The 21,663-nt window shown below is 45.7% G+C and overlaps 1 protein-coding gene across 2 annotated transcripts in view; it reads left to right on the forward strand.

Annotated features, from left to right (window-relative positions):
- CYLD (CYLD lysine 63 deubiquitinase) overlaps positions 1-21,663 on the forward strand; it is a 43,608-nt gene that overhangs the window by 13,434 nt on the left and 8,511 nt on the right. For both annotated transcript variants that reach the window (XM_053271233.1, XM_053271234.1), the window contains exons 5-16: positions 1,692-1,787; positions 4,327-4,443; positions 8,178-8,557; positions 10,828-10,993; positions 11,876-12,017; positions 12,994-13,116; positions 14,702-14,793; positions 15,275-15,341; positions 16,870-17,002; positions 18,507-18,615; positions 19,861-19,979; positions 20,585-20,801. In XM_053271233.1, coding sequence (XP_053127208.1) covers positions 1,692-1,787; positions 4,327-4,443; positions 8,178-8,557; positions 10,828-10,993; positions 11,876-12,017; positions 12,994-13,116; positions 14,702-14,793; positions 15,275-15,341; positions 16,870-17,002; positions 18,507-18,615; positions 19,861-19,979; positions 20,585-20,801 — 1,761 coding nt within the window. The remainder of the gene's footprint in view (positions 1-1,691; positions 1,788-4,326; positions 4,444-8,177; positions 8,558-10,827; positions 10,994-11,875; positions 12,018-12,993; positions 13,117-14,701; positions 14,794-15,274; positions 15,342-16,869; positions 17,003-18,506; positions 18,616-19,860; positions 19,980-20,584; positions 20,802-21,663) is intronic.

The following is a 21,663-nucleotide window of genomic DNA, read 5'->3' on the forward strand; positions in this document are numbered from 1 at the left end:
CAAAAAAGAAATATATTCTAAGACTTATGTTCTGTGTAACTTCTCTTTGAGAACAAAACCAACTAAAAAGCTGTTTGCCCCACTACAAGCAAAATGATGGTGTACCGTGAAATCTGGGAAGGGTGCAGGGAATGGACCAGCAGTATGGTCTATTGACTTGTGTGTTTAAAGATGAAAAAATCTATTAAAAGGAACATAGGAAGTTGCCTTATACTGAGCTAGACCATTAGTCCATCAAGCTCAGTATTGTCTACACTGACTGGCAGCGTCTCTCCAAGGTTTCAGGCAGGAGTCTCTCCCAGACCTACCTGGAGATGCCAGGGAGTGAACCTAGGACCCTTTGCATGCAAGCATGCAGATGCTCTTCCGCTGAGCTATGGCCCCATCCCCTAAGGGAATACCTTACAGTGCTCACGGGTCATTTCCCATCCAAATGCAAATCAAGGAGGACCCTGCTAGGCCAAGTGGCCAATTTACTCTCGCTGCCACAAGACCAGCTATCTTTGACCACTTCTTTTGTATCCTAAAAGCAGTTGCTTCCTGTATTAGTAAGAGTGTTCCTGCAGTTGAGGCAGGTTTTGTACCGTGTCTGTGTGCTAGCTGCAAGCTCTCATGGATAGGGAGGGTCTAGTTGCAGTGCTCTGTGCTCTGCTCACCTCCAGATTGGACTACTGCAATGCATTGTGCACAGGGATGTTCGGAAACTTGAGTTCAGAACACAGCAGTTGAACTGCTACTGGGACTGTGTGATACTGTTCATATCTTGCCAGGCCTTAGACAATTTCACTGCTGGTATGTACTTTTTAAAAGTTGTGAACGATTTGGGAGCTGGAGATGGGGCTGTAGTTCAGTAGCAGAACCTATGTTCTACATGCAGAAGGTCCCAGGTTCAGTCCTTGACGTCTGCAGGTAGGGTGGGCTGAGGACTCCTTCCTGAAGCCTTGGAAGGCTGCTGCCAGTCAGTGTGTACTATATTGGGCTAGATAGCCCAATGGCCTGACTTAGTCTAAAGCAGCTACCTCTGAACCTGAAGGATCACTTCTCCTCCATGAGCCTGTCTAAACACCACCTCATCAGAAGCCGTTTTCAGTGTCCTTCCTGTCCTCTGAGGTTAGGCAGGAGGGGACCAGAGACGGGGCCGCCTCCAGCTATGGTGCCCTGCATTTAGAACACCTTTCCCAGGGACTGCCTGGGGCCAGATCTGATGTATTTCTGATTCTATCCTAACACCTATTTATTTGCTTTGGCTTTTCAGCATATTAGCTAACTGGCTTTAATCTAGTAACTTGAATTGTCCCTGTTTTGTTTCTTTAAGAAATTTAAAATTAAATATATATATATATATATATATATATATATATATATATATATATATATATATAACTCTTATATCTGATTCTAATTTTTAGCACTGCTACTTAATTAAATCTTACAGCTTTTGTTCACTGCGCGGGGCATATACAGTTCAAAATAAACTACTTGGGAAAGATGCTTGGCCTCACGTGCATTGTTTTTGTAAGCTAATGCGTATAGCCCTGGTACAAAATACTGTGGTGTGTGTAATATCTTAGAAGCACCACTGTATTTGTACTGAAACAATGAGTTGAAACAAAAACCCCAAAGGATTATTCATACCTTGATAAGGTGTGGTGTGTTACTGTAAAGTTACTAACATGGTGTTCTGTTTTTAGAGGCTGTTTCTCAGGACCGGAGGCCTCCCAAACTTGCCTTTACCTCTAGAGGTGGCTGTGATAAAGGGATCAATCACAGTAAGCCGAAGTCTACAGGTACCTTTTACTCAACTGCTTACCCTCTTCGTGAAACATTGGGTGTTCCTCCTTTCCTTATAAGTGAGAATCGCTACATAGTCAGAGAGCTCACACGACTGCCAGGAAGTCCAGTTTCCGGGGAGCAGTGTCTTCCATAACTGGGATTCCCGGATATTGCTGACTAAAACTCCCATAATCCCCAGTCAACGGGCATTGTAGCTGGGGATGATGGGCATTGTGGTCAGCAACATCTGGGGCTCCCTGTTACAGGGAACCCTCCCACAGAGTGAGTGCTCCCAGTGGGCATGTTGTCTGAACCTGCTAAAGTCCTGTCCTCAAGCCTTGATTGACATTCACCCAACGTTCTTTGCCCATTTGTCACCAATATTTGAGGCTGCGTGGAGATTGTTGGGCGGAAGGCTTGGGAATTGGACTTTGGCGAGTTCGGACAATACGCCTGCTGGCAGTGTGGACTCCCCGGGAACCACTTTCCTAGTGATCTTGTGTGAACCTGCTCACAGTTTCCTTGAGTGGATGTGGCGGGGAAGGTGGCCATAACTAGGCGACCTAAAGTTCTGTGTCCTCCCCTGTGAGCCTGCTCGGATATGAAGAGCACCTCAGGAGGCTCTGTGTGTCCTGCGGCTGTGTGGCGGGTATAATGGCGTTCGGCTGGCCTTTTTGCTCCAGGAGGCATGTCACTTGTGGGTGTTTAACATCTTATTGTTGCTTCTGGCTGAGTTTCTCTGTTTTAGTGACAGATCATTTGCTGACTCCTGTTAGGTTGTTGTGTTTGATGTTTGCAAAGTGTTGTAAGCTGTCGGGTGTATTTTTAAAGCAAACAGGCAGGATATTGATGATGATGATCATCATCATCATCATGATCATCATACCAGCGAATTGGCTCTTTGAAAGTGTAGCAAGATGCTAGACCTCAAATGATTACAAGATAAATAAGGAAATAGACAATTTATAGATAAATTCTTGGAGGGCAAGTCTGTCAATGCCTGCTTGTCTCAATGGCTTTAGGCTACCTCCAGGTCCAGAGGCAGGAGGCCTCCAAATACATGCATGGGAATAGCAGCAGCAGAGGAGGCATGCCTTCATTTTCTGCTTGTGGGCTTCCCAGAGACACCTGGTGGGCCACTGTGGGAAATGGGGTGCTGGGCTAGAGAGGCCTTGGGCCTGATCCAGCAAGGCTCTCAATTTTTGTGCATTTTGTGTAACTTCTTAGAGGTGTAAAGATTTCCTTGTTTCGTTTATGGTTGATGAAATTGTGTGCGTGTGTGTGTGTGTTGCGGGGGCAATGGGGTGGTTCACATCCAGATTCTCCCCTCTCACTTCCCAGGCTGAATGCTTGAGTGCCCCATGCGTGCCTTGTTGGTCAAATGTAAGGCCTCCAGGAGGTAGTTCAAATCCCCACTCAGCCCTGTGAAACCATAGGGTGGCCTTGTGTTAAGTTCACACCCTCAGTTGCCCATCTCCAGAGTGGGAATAATAGTGACCTGCCTCAAAGGGTAAACTCTGTGAGGGCTAAAGAATTGCAAAGCATGTGGATGAGATGCTCCAGACATTAACAGGGGTATTTCGTACAGCAGGTTAGCAGCGGATGTAACTTAGAGCAGTTATCCATGGCCAGCTAGGTATTTCTTCCAAGTCAATTCTTCTAAACAAAACATTCTCAGAGAGTGCATTACAGATCACGGATAAATGGCTACTATTCTGAGGGCTATAGGCCATCTCCAGCCTTAGAGGCAAGTTGCCTCTAAATACCAGCTGCAGGGGAGTAGCAGTAGGAGAGAGGGCATGCCCTCACCTCTTGCCTGTGGGCTTTCCAGAGGCATCTGCTGGGCCACACTGTGTGAAGCAGGATGCTGGACTAGATGGGCTTCCTTGGGCCTGATCCAGCAGGGCTGTTCTTATGTAACAGAACCATTGAATTTGGTTAGGTTTACTCTTCTATAATAAGCCACCTAATGGCGTAGTGGGGAAATGACTTGATTAGCAAACCAGAGGTTGCTGGCTCAGATCCCCGCTGGTATGTTTTCCCAACACCTATAACAGGCAGCAGCGATATAGGAAGATGCTGAAAGGCTTCATCTCATACTGTGCGAGAGGAAGTAATGGTAAACCCCTCCTGTATTCTACCAAAAACAACCGCAGGGCTCTGTGGGCGCCAGGAGTCAACAGTGACTCGACGGCACACTTTACTTTTACATAATACAGAGGATGAAAGAGGAAGCTGTAATGAGTATACTTAATTGATGCCAGTTTAGTACTCCTTGTGTAGGTTGAAAATGCAAGCTGATCATATGACTAAACTGTTTGGGTAGGGGGGATCATGCCATGCTGCAGAGATTGGTCCAAGAGACATTCCGATTTCTCCCCCCCCCAAAAAAAAAGGTGTATGTTTCTGGGGCTTTTGCATAGATTGTTGCTGTTGCTTAATAAGCTTCGCAGCAAGGCTTGTTTAAAAGGTCCTTGGGGCTGGATTTGCATTAATGTAACAGCGCCTCTTTTGTTGTTCTTCCCCTCTTTTGTATCATGGCTTGTGTCTTAGGTGCACTCTCCGACTCTGGAAGCAGAAACCGATCAGAATTTTTCTACACCTTAAATGGCTCTTCAGCAGATTCCCAGCCGCAAATGAAATCAAAGAACACGTGGTATATAGACGAAGGTAATGAGAGACAAGACTTGCTGCATTGACCAGGGGTGTAATCTCTGATTGTGGGAATGAATAGATGGCTCTGCTTTATAGAGGGGATGGTGCCGTAGCTCAGGGCAGAGCAGCTGCTTTTATTGTTTAATTAATAATCTTCCTCCAAGGAGCTCAGAGACATGCTTATTTTTATCCTCACAACAACCCTGAGAGGTAGGTTAGGCTGAGAGATCCATGACTGGCCCAGAGTCACCCAGTGAGTTACATGGTTGAATAGGGATTCAAACTCTGGTCTTCTCGGTCCTAGTCCAACACTCTAACCACTATGCTATGCTGGTCCCAGGCTCCGTCTCCAGGTTGGGTAGGGAAAGACGCTTGCCTGAAACCTTGGAGAGCCACGGCCAGTCAGCGTAGACTGTACTGAATGGGATGAACCAAGGGTCTGACTCGGTTTAAGGCAGCATCCTCTGTTCTTTTAAGTACTCAAGGAAGTTTCATTTCAGTGGTTCTTTGACACGTACTCACACAAACTGTAGCTTTTCTGGGTTGTATTTTTGGGCGGGGGTTGTGTGTCTTGATCTGATCTGATTAATTTAAGGCACTGCTTCAGCTAAGATGTGTATTATCCTGCTTAATGGCCAGAAGCCAAAGAGCTGCTTAAACTCACACACAATGCTTGAGTGCTAAGCCAGGAGGATATATATTTATGGGCTGCTTTAAAGAGTTAACCGCCAGCTCCCAGCCACTCTGCAAACTCCTTTCGAGACCCCCTCAATTTCAATCACACTCTGTTACGTGGTGTGGGATGTGGGCGGGGCTCTAAAGGAGCCAACAGCCCCCTTTGAGCCTCCAGAGCTGTTTTTTGGGGTTCCTAGTTTTTTGGTTCTGACTAGTGTGTGTCAGATCACTTGGGGAATTTTACTTCATGGAAACTTCAGCTTTTCCGTCATAATCGCCCATTCTTCACCAGTCTGAGCCCACCCTCCCTATTAGACGAGCTAGATTGCAGGCACAGGATCTAGGTGCTTATAAATAGTAACTTACCAGTACAGCGGCTTATGATCTCATGCACTGAGCACTGACTCATGATTTATTTACATATCTTCAGGTAACAAGCTGGTTACTTTATCCTTTGGGAATTCTCAGGGGCGGCTTTTGTTAGAACTAGACTGTGGTACAAACTTGCTTCTCGAAAGTAATACTTTGAATCACAAACTTCTGGAGCAGTAGCTTTCAACCTTTGCAGACCTGGGATTTGGACCACAACTTCAACAGGAGATCCGGTTTTATTTTACTTTTATTTTTCATGAATATGTTCTCTTTGCCCCTGTCTGTTTTTCTTCCCCACCCTCTCTCTTCTGGGTATATTTATCCTGCAGACATGCTGACTTAAACAATCATTCCCTCTCCTTAGGGAGTTCTGGGAATTGGAGCGGGATGGTGGGAATTAAAACTCCCCATTAAAGATTTCTTACAGAGAATTCTTATCACCCATACCAAACCACAGTCCTCAGGATATTTGAGGGAGAGCCATGACGCTGGGTGAAGAAATGTTGGCTCAGTTTATCAGCCAGACAAAACATTTTACTCATCAAGCTATGTTGGTACATTGCTCATCAGGACTTTTTTCACTTGCCGGACATCATTTTTCACTCACTGCAGACTAGTAGACTAGTGGATTTCTGCAGCCCTGGCCATGACAATTGAATTAGTATAGAACTGGTATAAATTTGTATTGCCAACATAGTCTTTCCCCCACTTCTCTCCCTATCTTGGATTGTAGCCAAGGGGTTGCCTGATAGTATCCCTTTTTTAATAGCAGGCCCAAATGATAAATGACGTCATTAACACAAGTGAAAACTGCATCCTACCCAGGTATGGGAGCTGTGTGTACTCCCAGTTTTTGGTTGTGTGGGTGCAAACAACTAGGTAGGAGGAGGGAGAAGTGATTGTGCGGAAGCAAGATAGGAGGAAAAGCTGGCTTTCTCAAACCTGGGTAGAACACAGTTTTTGCTTGTGTGAATTACCTCAATATGTTCTAGATGTCAAAGAGCAGTTTAAGTTCTGAACGAGAGAGAAAACTGGCTTCCAAGCTCCTTACGTTTTTAGGGAACCATTACCACAGCAGCCTGTCTGCTGAGGAACCCATGGATGCTGCCGAGGATTCTGGTGGGTGATTCTCGGGCACACAAGCAGTTCATGCATAGCCCTGGCCAAGCTCTCTGACCACACAGTTTATATTTTTTACATTTATACCCTGGTCTTCCTCCAAGGAGCCCAGAGTGGTGTGTGTGGTTCCGTCTGTCCTCACAACAACCCTGTGAGGTAGGTTAGGCTGAGAGAGAAGTGATTAGCCCAGAGTCACCCTGTGAGTTTCATGGCTGAACAGGGATTTTAACTCTGGTCTCCCCAGTCCTAGTCCAGCACTCTAGCCACTACGCCTCAGTGGTTACCCTGCAAAAGTGGAGAGTTCTGCCTAGACTGGGAAGCTTGTCTGTCATTGCTGAGCTTTTCTTTGAGGTGCCCCAAGGTGTCTGTCAGGTTCTTTGCAGGCTGTGGGCAGCTAGACCTCTGTCATCACACTCCGTTTGGGCTCAGGGGCGGCTGGACCTGTGACTAAAGGCCTCGGAGTTCTTGGCCGTGGCAAGCTGCAATTGGCAGCTTCCTAGGAGCCTGCTCCACAATCAGCTCCTTGGGCTTCCCTCCTTGCGTGCTGCCTTAGGAGTCACTGGGCTCCCTCTCCTTGCAGCCCTCATCCTTGTCTGGCCCCTCATCATCGGCCAGCTTTATATAGCCCCTGACAGGTGGGGCAGCTCTTGCGAGATCTCTGGGCCGAGATCTCACGAGAGCTGGCCCTGTCCTCGCGAGACGACTCCATCTCCTGTAACATTTGCCTGCAGTTGCAGGCGGGGAAGTCACGTTTGGCTTTGGAGAGACGGCGCCGCCCAATCAGATAGGGTGAGCCCGTCGGCGTCCTCATCCTCGCCCGCGTTGGGGGCGGTGGACCCCCGACAGTTTTATGGAAGGAATTCAGCTTGAAAACCCACATTCGAGAGGGAATGAGAGCATATGTGCACTGCTGCTAAAACTTCCTCAGGCTAGTTCGCTGCCAAGGCTGTGTGGTGATGCCATTCTGGGCCTGGTGCTTCTGCTCTTACACTGCCAGTGTCTATTATATTAAATAGGAAGCTGGCTTTATTCCATTGGTCCATCTTGCTCAGTATTGTCTACACGGACCGGCAGCGGCTTCTCCAAGATTGCAGGCAGGAGTCTCTCCAAGCCCTATCTATCTGGAGATGCCGGGGAGGGAACGTGGAACCTTCTGTGTGCAGGCATGCAGGTGCTCTTCCCAGAGTGACCCCTCCCCCTAAGGGAAATAGCTTGCAGTGCTCACACATGTATTCTAGTCTCCCATTCAGAAGCAAAGCAGGATGGACCCTGCTTAGCAGAGGGGGTGTTTCATGCTTGCTACCACAAGACCAGCTCTCCTCCCTTCAGTGTCTGGGTATTAGAAAAACCTCTGGGTCTTGTTCGCTTGTGAGCCAGTATGTTGCATTTAAAACAAATGCATACCTGCATGCATAAAATCAGTGGACCAGATTATCTCCTGCAAAATGGCCTGCGAGAGAGATTACTTGCACATTGTACTCCCTTTTGCCTGGAAAATGCATGCCATTAGTTCAGGCCCCTTACAAAGAGGACGATTCCTTCTCACTATGCTTCCTTATTCCTGTTTTCTTGAATCCTCACAGTTGCTGAAGACTCTGCCAAGTCACTTAACGACGCCTCGCCTGGGTTTGGCCACTCTTCGCCGCCGCTACAGCCTCCCCCGACGAACAGTCTGTCTGCCGAAAACAGATATCATTCCCTGCCTTTCAGCCTGACCAAGATGTCCAGCAGTAACAATGCAATTGGGCACAGCCCGCTCTCTTTATCCGTTCAGTCAGTCATTGGAGAAGGGAATGCCGGGACCCCCCAGGACAGCCCCCCGTCGACAGTAGGGCCCATCAACATGCATGGGCTTGAAGCAGGTTCCTTGGCCGAAGTGAAGGAGAACCCCCCTTTCTATGGAGTAATCCGTTGGATTGGGCAACCCCTGGGGGTCAGCGAAGTGTTAGCTGGGCTGGAACTGGTAATTAATGCTTATTATCCTTGTCATAAGAACAGCCCTGCTGGATCAGGCCCAAGGAAGCCCATCTCGTCCAGCGTCCTGTTTCACACCACAGTGGCCCACCAGATGCCTCTGGGAAGCCCACAGGCGAGAGGTGAGGGCATGCCCCCTCTCCTGCTGTTACTCCCCTGCAACTGGTGTTATTAGAGGCATCTTGCCTCTGAGGCTGGAGTTGGTCTCCAGATACAAAGTATTGGCCAGTACCTTTTAAAGTCCTAAGTGGCTTGGGACTGGCTTACCTGGGAGTGTAGCTTCTTCAGCATTACCCCCACCTCGCATTGAGGTTATTGAGAGAGAGCCATCTCTGGCTGCCGCTGGCTTCCCTAGCAACTGAGGGTTGGACCTTCTCTGCAGTCACTCCTGGGCTGTGGAATGCTCTCCCTATAGATATCCAAGGCTTACAATCATTAGCAGCCTTTAAGACACACACACACCCTTTTTTTAAGCCTGGCCCTCAGTGACTGGGGGCAGGAATGGACACTCCCTGATCCAGCCGTGTGTGTGTGTGGTGGGGAGTGAGAACGTGCCTGCCCTCCCAGCTTCTGATGTCCCCATGAGTCATGTGATGTGACAACAAGATGTTCCAATATGACCTACACATTAAAAAAGCTGAATGTTGGGAGGCCCAGATGGCCCGTTGATTTCCTGGATATAATTAACAGCATGATCTGGGCTTGCATGTCGTGGGATCAGCACGGGGGTTGTAGTCATTGCAGCCCTGTGTGGCCCTCTGAGGGGAGGCAGGCAGAGGCAGGCTAGCTCTTGCTCCCCCTTCATATGTATGGGTTGGGTGAGGGGGAAGTTGTTGTCCGATCTGGTTATATCTGCTATACAGTCATCCCTTGCCAACCACGGTTTTGCCAACCACGGTTTTAGTATGTGTGAATGGCAAATTGACAGGTCTTGCCAACTGCGACTCGGGTATCTTCATTTGGCGAGGTGTGTTTTGTCATGATTTTGGAAGAGTTTCAGTGATTTTGGGGGTGTTCAGAGGTTCGATCTGCTCATACCTCTTGGTGACCCTCCCTGAACCTCGCTGAACATGTTGTCACTTGCCCATTTAAAATGCCTTTGAGTGATTTGGGAGGGTTCAAAACATTCTCAGAGGTTTGATCTGTTCATGCCTCTTGGTGATACTACAGGATTTTTTGGTGACTTTTTGTGATTTTTTTTTAAGCAATTTTTTTGTATTGTCTGTCTTCTATTTTAGGTCTTTTTGTGGTTCCCCTAACCCGCTGTTTCCCATAGACTTTAATTCCTTGCCACCCTCGAACTTGCCAATGGCGAGGTTCTTCCAGAACGGAACCCTCGCGGTTGGCAAGGGATGACAATATTGCATCTCTATTTCTTTCCCTTAAAAAAAAAAAAAAAAAAAGGATGGGGAAAAAAAAACCCACACTGCTGCATTTCACAATTATGGTACTGATGGATACTGGGCACTGTGAAAAGTTTCAGTGATGGCTGAAACTCGCTCGCAATACAGAAATATACTGATCCAGACCATTGGTCCATTTAACTCAGTATTGCCTACACCCACTGGCAGCGGTTCATGGCTCTCCAAGGTTTCAGGCAAGAGTTTCTCCCAGCCTTATCTGGAAACGCCAGGGAGTGAACCTGGGGTTTCCTGCATGCAAGCAGGCAGATGCTCCTCCACTGAGCTATGACCCCCATTAACTAAGGGGAATATCTTACAGCACTCACATGTAGTCCCCCATCCAAATGCAAACCAAGGCAGAATCTGTTTAGCAAAGGGGGCTTGTTACCCAAAGCCCAGCTCTGCTCCTCTCTAGATTTACCTTCTGTAGCAGACATGGATATGTGCTGAATGCAACTCCATCTAACATTGCTATTGCTTGGCCTTTATTCTTTTTGGTCCGGCTTGATCAGAAGTCCTTGGAGAAAGAAACTTTATGTGGAAGGGCTAGAGGTTGCTCACAGGTTTCCACCTGGTCCCTGGCTTTCTGGCAGAAAATCTGTTGGGTGCGCCAAGCAGTATATTAGGAAATATCTTCCAAGGTGCTAATTGTGCTAAAGGTGCTAATCTAGATTGTGAGCCCTTCGAGGACAGGGATCCATCTTATTTATTTATTATTTCTCTGAGTAAACTGCCCTGAGCCATTTTCGGAAGGGCAGTATAGAAACTGAATAAATGATGATAATAAATAAATAATAATCCTGTATTCTTTAGCTCTTTATTCAGATAGGTAAGTTCTCCTGCTTGCCTTTTCCAGGAAGAGGAATGTGCAGGCTGTACGGATGGAACATTCAAAGGGACTCGGTATTTTACTTGTGCACCCAAGAAGGCACTTTTTGTGAAGCTGAAGAGCTGTAGGCCCGACTCCAGATTTGCTTCACTCCAGCCTGTTCCCAACCAGATTGAACGCTGTAACTCTTTAGGTACTGCTCTCATCTTTCTCTTCCTTTAACCCCCCCACCCATCCCGGAATGTATTTTACCACATTCAAGTTCTTCTAGGAAGGCATTATGCAGTATTGCAATAAGTTTTTCCGGTTGTGTATTGTTTTTTTTTAAGGAATAAATTTCCTTCTCAGCTACTTATCTCAAATGGATATAGTTTGTGCTTCAAATAATAACTTACATCTGTCAAAACCAAAACCTAGTTGGAATGGTTAATAGATTAGAAGCTCCTGTACACACTGCTCAGATGTTCTCAGAATAAGACGATGATGGAGGTCCTTTGATTGGTTGTGAAGGACCAACCAGCACCTGGTCCTTCCCCTCTGAAAGGAACTGTCTTCCTGTAGCCATTTCCACCAAGCTGCAGCACTGGTGGATGAAGCAAAGCTGTGAGGCCTTGCCATAGGTTTGGGAAAGACCAACCACCACCTGGACCTCTGACAAGACCCCTCTCTTCTGAAGGTTGTGCGCAGTGTTCCTTGTGACAGGGATTGCCAGATGTTTGTTCGTTTTGTACATTTATATTCCGCTCTTCCTCCAAGGAGCCCAGAGCGGTGTGCATGGTTGTGTTTCTCCTCACAACAACCCTTTGAGGTAGGTTAGGCTGAGAGAGAAGTGACTGGCCCAGAATCACCCAGTGAGTGTCATGGCTGAATGGGGATTTGAATTCAGGTCTCCCAGGGATTATGGGAGTTGTAGGTAACAACATCTGAGAATTGTTTTTACAGGGAACCGTGATTATGAGCCCTTTGGGGATAGGGCTATTAAAAAATAATAATACTGTAGGCTGCTTTGAGCCTATGGGGATGCAGCAGGATATAAATCAAGCAAACAAATAATAATTCTCTCATGGACTCTTAGCCTTTGGTGGTTACCTGAGTGAAGTGGTGGAAGAAAACACTCCTCCGAAAATGGAAAAAGAAGGTTTAGAGACTATGATTGGAAAGAAGAAAGGAATCCAGGGTCATTACAACTCCTGCTACTTGGACTCCACTTTATTCTGGTAAGTTTTTTTTAACCTGTGTTTTGAATCTCAAGGTGCGAGTGCATCCAAAACAGCACAAATAGTTTGTGCAGAAGTTTGGTAGGGGGACACTGAGCTAGTCATTGGCTTATGCAGTGCTGGGATGCTGCCTTCATTTGCAATGATTGGACCTCACCAAAACCCAGTCTGATCTCCAGATGTGCAGAATTTACTGAGAGGCGCAACCTCCTAACACTTCCTTTGGATCCCTGTCTACTCAGAATCAGATTTTGGGGCGGGTTGGTATGGTGAGAATGGGAAATCGCTTCTGTGTGGCTGGATGAATAAGTGAGGAAGGAGTGTGGCGGTTGATATGCAAGAGGAAGGTTGTGAAAGGATCAGTTGAGTCCTTACAGTGGCCCTTGTTCGTGCTGTCATGTGTGAGACGAGCTTAACCTATGTGTTTATAGTGCAGTGGCAAAATGGTGGGAGTACTTGGTTGCTCAAGAAGTCAGTCCTAAAGATGAGGCCCTCCCTGCAGATCCACACTACACTGTATGGTAGTTGCCTGTCCTAGGCACAGGTGTGCACCTTTTGTCATCTTACAGCCTTGGCTGATTCTCACACTAGTACTCCACTTGAGCTTGCTTATTCTACTTGTGAGCCTGGGAGGGGAGATGTACTTCTGAAATGTTGTGCTCAGGATTGGCTAGCTATGTCTTTCCTCTTTGGTTTCCTCTTCCTTAAGTTCTGTCTCTCCTTTTACTCCTTTGATATTTGATTATACGGTTCACATTCCATATACCAGACCTATTGGCTCAAGCTTGCTTTGTGTAGCGGAAGATGGTACATGCATTAGCTTCAGCTGTGGGTGCATTCGGAACTACTTTCCGGCACACTCCTGAAATTCTGTTGCCAGCAGTAAGAAACTGTTCCCAGATTCTGCTCAGTTACCAAGAATGAATCCTCCTTGCTGTGTTTTCGGACTGAAATTCATTTCTCCCCCTTCTTTCAGCCTGTTCGCATTTAGCTCTGTTCTGGATACAGTCTTGCTTAGACCGAAAGAGAAAAACGATGTGGAATATTATAGTGAAACCCAAGAACTTCTGCGGACAGAAATAGTAAATCCTCTCAGAATGTAAGTAGAGGCAAATGAATTGCCTCAAAATCTATGCTGTACTCCAGCCGTTTTTTCAAGCTTTGTGTTGATCACTAAAATTTTTCCCCTATCCACCATGCAGTAGTGGAATCTGGGGTGTGTTATTGATTCACTGTGTGTGTGTGTGTGTGTGTGTGTGTGTGTGTGTGTGTGTGTGATCGTGAAGTGTAAGAGGCCTGGTATGCACCCTCGAACTTGGGTCCCCAGATGTAGTTGGATGACAATTCCCACCATCCCCAGCCACAATGGCAGAAGGCCATTCTTTGGAAGACCTTAAGCCATTGTGGCTTGGGGAAGATGAGACTTGTCATCCAACTACATCTGGGGACCCAAAGTTGGGAATCTCTGCCCTGCAACATGCCCCAGTTTATTCTACATGAGGGTTTCTGTGACACATGTTCAGGGGCTCCTCAGCAGATAAGTCAGTGGCCTGGTTCACACATTCATTTCAAATCTAGGTTTAAAGTCGGGAACCGGCATTAGTGTGGTTGTGTGAACCCACACAAGGATCGCCGTGGGTTCACACAGTTACGGTGATGTTGGTTACTGGCTTTAAATCTAGATGGAAATGATTGTGTGAATAAGCCAATGGTGAAAAAGATTGCTTGAAGGTCAAACGTTTTTAAAACGAATTGGTTTGGGCCCCACACTGCTTTACTGGTTTTCAGCCCTGTCTCTGTAGGCAAGGTGTGGAGTTCTAAGAGAAACAAACACCAAGGCCGAACTCAGAGTTTGCACTGGGATGCATTTAACATGGAGCACAGGGACTCTCGTTCTTAGTAGCAGTGAGGGAAGAGTGTTACATGTATTCAGTGTATGATTACTAGCTTCCCAAAAGTTAGATCTGAATATTGATATAATAATGATACTTGGCACCTGCATAGTGCTTTTGAGTGTCCAGGGTGCTTCACGGTTATTGTCTTGCAATCTTTACAACAACCCAGTAAGGTAAAATATTTATTTATTTACTTCCATATCCTGCTCTTCCCCCAAAGAGCCCAGAGTGGCGTGTAGGGTTACGTTTCTCTTCAGAACAACCCTGTGAGGTAGGTTAGGCTGAGAGAGAAGTGAGTCACCCAGGGAGTCTTGTGGCTGAATGGGGATTCAAACGCAAGTCTCCCTGGCCCTAGTCCAGCATGCTAACCATTATACCACGTTGGCTCTCCATATCATCCCCAGATTGCAAAGCCGGGGCTAAATGTCTTGCCTAAGAACACCTAGGGAGTTCACGATAGAGGTGAGATTCGAACTAAGGATCTCCTGAGTCATAGCCTCCTCTTAGCTGCTATGCTCTTATGCCCAAAGTGAAAGAAGGAAGATTGCTTCTGTGCAGCCGTATAATCTAAATCTGATCACCCATGTACTTGCATTGCCTGAACATTTTGTTTACAGTTGCTTTCTGTATGGTTCCAATAACGCTTGAATTGGGGGTGGTGGGAGTGGGGAGATCCTTATAGCTGCTTCCCTGGATGGTCTCCCCCCCCCCAACCCCCACAATGTGCTTTCAAACTCTGTGTCCTTTCAGTGCGTGCATCTCTTCAGACTGCTTATCTTTATGTTGTAGATATGGCTATGTGTGTGCCACAAAAATAATGAAACTGAGGAAAATCCTGGAAAAAGTTGAAGCTGCATCAGGGTTCACCTCTGAGGAAAAAGGTAACTTGAGCAGCTTTGAGCCTTGGCTGGGGGAAAGACCTCCGAATGAAGCGGTCTTGGGTCGTGGCCTGATCTCTCTGTTGATGTTCACGCTGCCCCAGCGTTTCCTTAAGGAAACATGACCTTAAGGAAGACCTGACTGTTGACATGCTGGAGGGGCTCAGTCCTAGTTCTCACTGAGGTGGCAACCCTGTTCTGGGGCTGCTATATTTTGTAACAACTGCGGAGGGATTTTTGGGCCATCCAGTTCAGAGATGAGAACCTTCATGATTGACTGGCTGTAGATTTGCTTATTATACTTCAAGTTGTGATATCTATCTGTATATTTTTAACTGTGTAAGATTTCGCTCCTGGGGTGCTTATCTTGTTTGCCACAACTATTTTTATGTGCACATACAGAAAATCAGCCTATTTTAAAAATGGTAGCTTTTTTTGGACCTTTTCTTTGGCCTCATACTATAATATGATTTTTGTTCCACAGATCCAGAAGAATTTTTGAATATCTTGTTTCATCATATTTTGAGAGTAGAGCCGCTGTTAAAAATAAGGTAAAATATTTCTCATTAAGCAGTAGCCAGTCTGTCGCTGAGAAGTGCTCATAGCCTGAACATTTGGGTGAATTCCAAGGCCCTTTTTCTACCTTACTGAAGGTGTAACTTTCTGTAACAGGTTTTGCTTTTAGAGGCAAAACCCCCTCACTGAATCCAAGACACCTTCAGATGATGCATGGAACCATTGTTGTTACTACTACTACTACTACTACTACTACTACTACTATTATTATTATTATTATTATTACTATTTAGACCAGTGGTTTCCAACAAGGGTTTCTCTAGATGTTGCTGAAGTACAACTCCCATCACCCCCCAGCCAAAATCATTTGTAGCCGGGAATGATGGGAGTTGTAGTTCAGCAACATCTGGAGGAACCCTGGTTGGAAACCACTGATTTAGATGCTTAACTTCATGTGATGTGTGTGCTCCTCTACCCGTTCAAGCCTCTGAAGAACTCTCCTTTTGTTGTGGTTGAAAACAAACCAAGATTGGTTGTGATGTTTGAATCTAGTTCTGAACCCGAGATATGAAGTTTGTTTTAGATCTTGGTTTATTTCAAACCAAGATTGATAGGTTCAGATGTCATGACCGAGCTTGGTTTTGGTTCTTAACCTCCATCAGAAGTAGAATTCTTCCATGTTGGCACGGGAGAGGGGAGCCCCTGGTTCCAAGGCTTGGGAACGTTGCGTGGAATGAAGATATATGTTCCATGTGACATCTGGACCAACCCAGAATTAGCTACACTTATGAAGGATGCCCTGTGACTTTCAGGAGGTCTCAGTTATAGCTCATTAATACTTTTTTTTTTTTTTTTACTGCTACTTAACAATTTTGTGGATGTTGTCTCTAGTTCTACACTAAAAAGAGCCAGAAATGGGGAATGCCATATTGGATGGCATAGAGACCTACTTAATAATTCTTACTTGATCCCATTGTGGACCCAATAACGCCAATACTTTACAACTTGTGGTTGCGATTGGGAATGTTGAACAGGCTCACACGCTTCTTCCCTCAACCTTGGAGACATTCTCTCCCTCTCCCACTCCATGAAGTGTTAATTTATGATGCAGCATTATATCTGCATGGATGCCAACCATGGTTATGCAGTGGGTCTCATATGCCAATAGGTGACTGTGCAGTTTAGAAGCATAAGAATCAATATCATTGCCTTTTCTGTGAGGAGTAATTTATCTTGGTGCATAAAAATAAGAGACTGAGAATTGCTAGTTATGTGAAACACATGTAACTCAATTGATTTTGTGTCTCCTTTAGAAGTTGAAAGCTGACAGATGGGTATTACTCAGCTGACAGGATGACTTCATTTTAAATTGCCCCAAATTTAGTCTAGGAAGTCAAATTTGTAAAGCCACAAATATTTGAAAATGAAGGAACTTGTAAGGTGACTTAAAGTAAATGCACAACCTTTTGCCCAACTACTTAAATGTTCAGTTTTTATTTACATTAAGCCTAATCAGTGTTTACGAATGTTCTTTTTTATTTTAAAAAAACACTCTTTTTTTAGATCAGCAGGACAAAAAGTGCAAGACTGCTACTTTTATCAGATTTTTATGGACAAGAATGAGAAAGTTGGAGTTCCTACAATTCAGCAGTTACTGGAATGGTCTTTCATCAACAGCAACTTGAAATTTGCTGAGGTCTGCAGGATATTTTTGCTCTCTTGGTTTTATGGAGATGCATTTTGCCGATAGATGTGAATCTGCTTAGAGCAGTACTGCACAACTTTGACCCTCCAGCTGTTGTTAGACTATGATTCCTATCATCTCTCACTATTGGACACTGGCTTGGGGGGTGATGGGCATTGTAGTCCAATGACAGCTAAAGTTATGCAGCCCTGGCTTAGAGAAAGCGGAGGCATATATGGTGCATCTCTGTGATGTCTTGGAAAATGGCTGTTGGAATAGGGAGATGATACCTCTCCTTAACTTTAAATCAGAAGGTTATTTTATTTTTTCAGATCCACCAAAAGAAGTTTTGGAGGCTCTACAAATGACTAAACAAACGGTTAATATGTGCATAGTAGCAATGGCGCACATTAATTCTTGGTATATCCCTCTCCAATCCCAGCACAGCACTCCTCCAGTGGCTGCTGTTGATGTCTGCCTTATATTTCTTTTTAGATTGTGAGCCCTTTGCGCTTTGGAAACTTCAGTTGAAAAGTGGTATATAAATAGTAGTAGTATAATCAATTTTGCAAATGATGCTAAATGCAAGTTTTTCTTATGCTGCTATTGAACTTCCACTAAAGCCACAAGACTGTACTCTCCCCCCCACCCCCACCAACAACTCTAAACTCAGTAATTGTCTGTGCATAGTTATCCTGTGAAGGTGTCAATGGAGAAATGAAATTCCCACTTGTCAGATGGATTTGAGATGGGGTCCCCCCACCAGCTCCAAGCATAGCCGAGATTTACCATTCTCCCTGCTCATTGCCATCAAGTGGTCCAGGCTTTTGTGATGGGGAAGAGCTGTCTTGTCTGGAGCACAGGTTACTGAAGCTCCCGGCTGGTAGGGATCTCCCAGGACTCCTTGTAAATTCAGAAATGCTGGAGGTACTGGCAGTTCTTGGCTGTGGAAGGAGGTGACTCCTCCTCTTGGTGTCCTCACTGCACCACAGCAATTCAGAAGCTCAAAAGTTAGTGGAGGGGTCACTTCCTTGAGGAGAGAGTGGCTTTTGGAATCTTTGTAATGTACGAATTTCTGGTTCAGTTAGTTCATGCATCTTGTCCAAATATACATCAGAAGAACCCTGCTGGATCAGACCCAGGGTTTGAGTCCAGCATCTTGGTTCCCACAGTGGCCAACCAGATGTCTGCAAGCAGCTCATGAAGGCAGGCGTCCTGTCTTGCTGTTTTGCACCCCAGCAGTTGATGTTCATACCGCTCCTGAAGCTGGAGGTTCCACATAGCTATTGTGACTAGTAGCCGTTGCTAGACCTTTCATCCATGCTTAAGCTGCATTTAAAGCCTTCTTAGCTAGTGGCCATTGCCACGCCTTCTGGCTCTGTATGAAATGTGGAGACGCTGTTGTGTCTGAAATGGTTTGAAATGCCCCACTTACTCTCAGGATGTAGGCAGAACTTCTGCACTTGGATCTACAGCTTGACTAAAATGGTTGCATTTTTCTTTTGGCTTTTGCTAGGCACCCTCCTGTCTAATTATTCAGATGCCTCGATTTGGAAAAGACTTCAAAATGTTCAACAAAATTTTTCCATCACTGGAATTAAATATCACAGACCTCTTGGAAGATAGTGAGTATAACACACAGGATCAGCATGACAGGGCTTTTTCTTAGGGCCTTGTGAAAGATGGTAGTTTATCTGGTAGACTGTGGTGGTTTTGGATGCTATACAAATGAAATTATCCCCTGCAGAATGTTGCCAAGAAGAAGAATGAAGTTTCTGTGAACCTCGAGTATTTTTAATTGCCTTGCTTTCCCTCATCAGCTTGTTTAATCAGTAAGCAAAGGACCAGCTATTCTAATCCCACCCACCCCCATCCCTGTAATTTTAGATGAACACATAAAACTATCTTTTCAAATGGAAGTAATTCACCCATTCTTTTTACCCAAACCAACTGTAAAATTCTCAAAAGCTGCTTCAGAATGAGAAGGATTTCTCTGTGTCCTGTGCTTGCTTTTCCTGTTTGATTATACCACATTCCATTGTGTGATTATACCCATTAAGAATCACAAGATTCTCAACGGGTAGACTTAAGAAATGGTTTTGAGGCGGCGACCGTTGAACTCTGAGCTTTCAAACACAAGAACCAAGCCTGTCAGAGGTAAGGCACATAGGAAACTGCCTTATACCGAGTCAGACCATTGCTCCGTCTAACTTAGTATTGTCTACACCAGGGATTCTCAACGTTGGGTCCCCAGATGTTATTGGACTTCAACTCCCATAATCCCCAGTTCGAGAGTCCTTTGGTTGGGGATTATGGGAGTTGAAGTCCAATAACATCTGGGGACCCAACACTGAGAATCCCTGGTCTACACTAAGGCAGCAACTCTCCAAGCTTCCGGGCAGTGGTCTCTCCCAGCCAGATCTGGGGATGCAAGGAGATGCTCTACCACTGAGCTATGGCCCCATCCCCTAAGGGGAATATCTTGCCACAGATAGTGCTCCCATGTAGTCTCTCATCCACCAGGACAGACCCTGCTTCACAAAGGGGACAATTCATGCTCGCTACCACAAGACCAGCTCTCCTCCATTAAGGTAGTTGAAAGGTGCACACACAAGAAGTTTTGGGAACAGAGTTTGGTGACTTCCCTTCAGAGTAGATGCTGTTTTCCCTAATAGCATCAAGTCAATTCTGTTCTTCTTAACACAATTTGTTACAAAAGGAGGGCTTCTTCTTCTTCTTCTAGCCCATGCTGTCCCTTGTTCACACTGGCTAGCTTGAGAAACAGCTCTGCTCTCTGTTTAAGTGGCTGGTGGCTTCTGCTGTTCATAGAAAATGTTGATCACGGGCCTTTTTCCTCTCGCAAAATGCAGCTCCCCGCCAGTGTCGTATATGTGGAGGACTTGCAATGTATGAATGTCGAGAATGCTACGAAGATACAGACATCTCGTCTGGCAAAATCAAGCAGTTCTGCAAAACCTGCAATACGCAAGTAAGTTGCCCTTTCGCTGAGTGGTCACAATCCCATGCGTCCGGGTGGAAAAGGTCATCGGGATCAGCATAACCTGTGGAGCTGATTGTGAGAATGCAGGATATCATGACAATCCCAGTCAAACCACTCCAGTTAACCAGCAATTTAATCAGAATAGGGCCATAGCTCAGTGGCTGAGCATCTGCTTTGAGTGCAGAAGGTCCCAGGTTCAATCTCTGGCACCTCCATACCTTGGAGAGCTGCTATCAGTCAGTGCAGACAGTAGATGGACCAGTGGTCTGACTAGTATAAGGCAGCTTCCTATATTCATTTCTAGATATCTATCCTGATTAAATACTGGTTAACTGTAGATTTCCCTGAAATTCTGCATTTGCACAGTTAGCTCTATGGGGCTTGCTGATCCTGATTAGCTTTTTAAACCTGGATCCTTGAGATTGTGGGGAGACAGCCAGAATGGTTTTGGGACTGGTATCTACTTGTGGCTCAGCAGTGGTGGGTCTCTGCTGGCAGTGGCTATCTTCTGGGAAGAAATGTGATGCATTTCGTAAGGATTAAGTTGGTCTTGCCGTTCAAAGGCTTGTTCTAACCCTCTCCATCCATTGTAGGTTCATCTTCATCCCAAAAGGCAGAGTCATAAATTCAACCCGGTATCTCTTCCAAAAGACCTACCAGACTGGGACTGGAGGCACGGCTGCATACCTTGTCAGAAGATGGAGTTGTTTGCCGTTCTCTGTATAGAGACGAGCCACTATGTGGCTTTCGTTAAATACGGCAAGGGGGACTCCGCCTGGCTGTTCTTCGACAGCATGGCAGACCGGGATGGTAGGTCTTCTCATTCAACTCTGTCATTATCTGGTCTTTGTATTGTTTTGAAGAATCATAACTGCTAAGCTAGTGCTTAAGGATTGTGAGCCTGAACAACTTCAGCCTCTGTAATGCTAGAGATGTGTGGAACATTCGACCTTGAAAAAGACCGTTTCAAATGTTCCGAGCTCAAAACACACCCTTCAAAAGGGGGGCCTTATTTAGAACTTGCAACAGAATGACCCATTCCAGGGTGAAAAGTTCCGACTCATTCCAAGCGCCATTTTGGATTCCGAAATGGCACTCTTGGCTTCTGCGAGCATGTGGTGGCCATTTGTGTGGTCAGCAACACCACATAAATAGCTGCCGCACATGTGCAGAGGCCAGAAGACCACTATTTTGGAATCCAAAAATGGAGCTTGGAATGGGTTGGAATGTTCCGATGGAACAGGGTCATTCCATCAGAACAACCAGCTCAACTGGTTGTTCTGATGAAATGTTGCATGCTTGTTGTGTTTTTGTTTCAAGTTTGGAATGGAACGCAAAATACAAAATACAATCTAGCATCATTCTTCACACAGTGGCCTGGTGCATCTGGGCAACCTGCAAGCAGAGAAAAGAGGGCATTTTGCCCCCTCCTGTTGGTGTTCCCTAGTATCAGGTCTTCAGGTTCATGTCCCCTGATACAATGTGTAATAGCCATTGATATCCATTTCCTCCATGAATTTGTCTTGTTCCCTTTTAAAATGGTCTGGATTGGTGGCCATCACATACCCGGAGGCAGCAAATTTCACAGTCCAATTGCACCTTGTGTAAAGAAGTACTTCCTTTTGTCTGTCCTGAATCTCCTGGCATTTACCTTCAATGGATGTCCCTGGGT

Source organism: Hemicordylus capensis, chromosome 9 (assembly GCF_027244095.1).
Source record: "Hemicordylus capensis ecotype Gifberg chromosome 9, rHemCap1.1.pri, whole genome shotgun sequence".
Lineage (NCBI taxonomy): Eukaryota > Metazoa > Chordata > Lepidosauria > Squamata > Cordylidae > Hemicordylus > Hemicordylus capensis.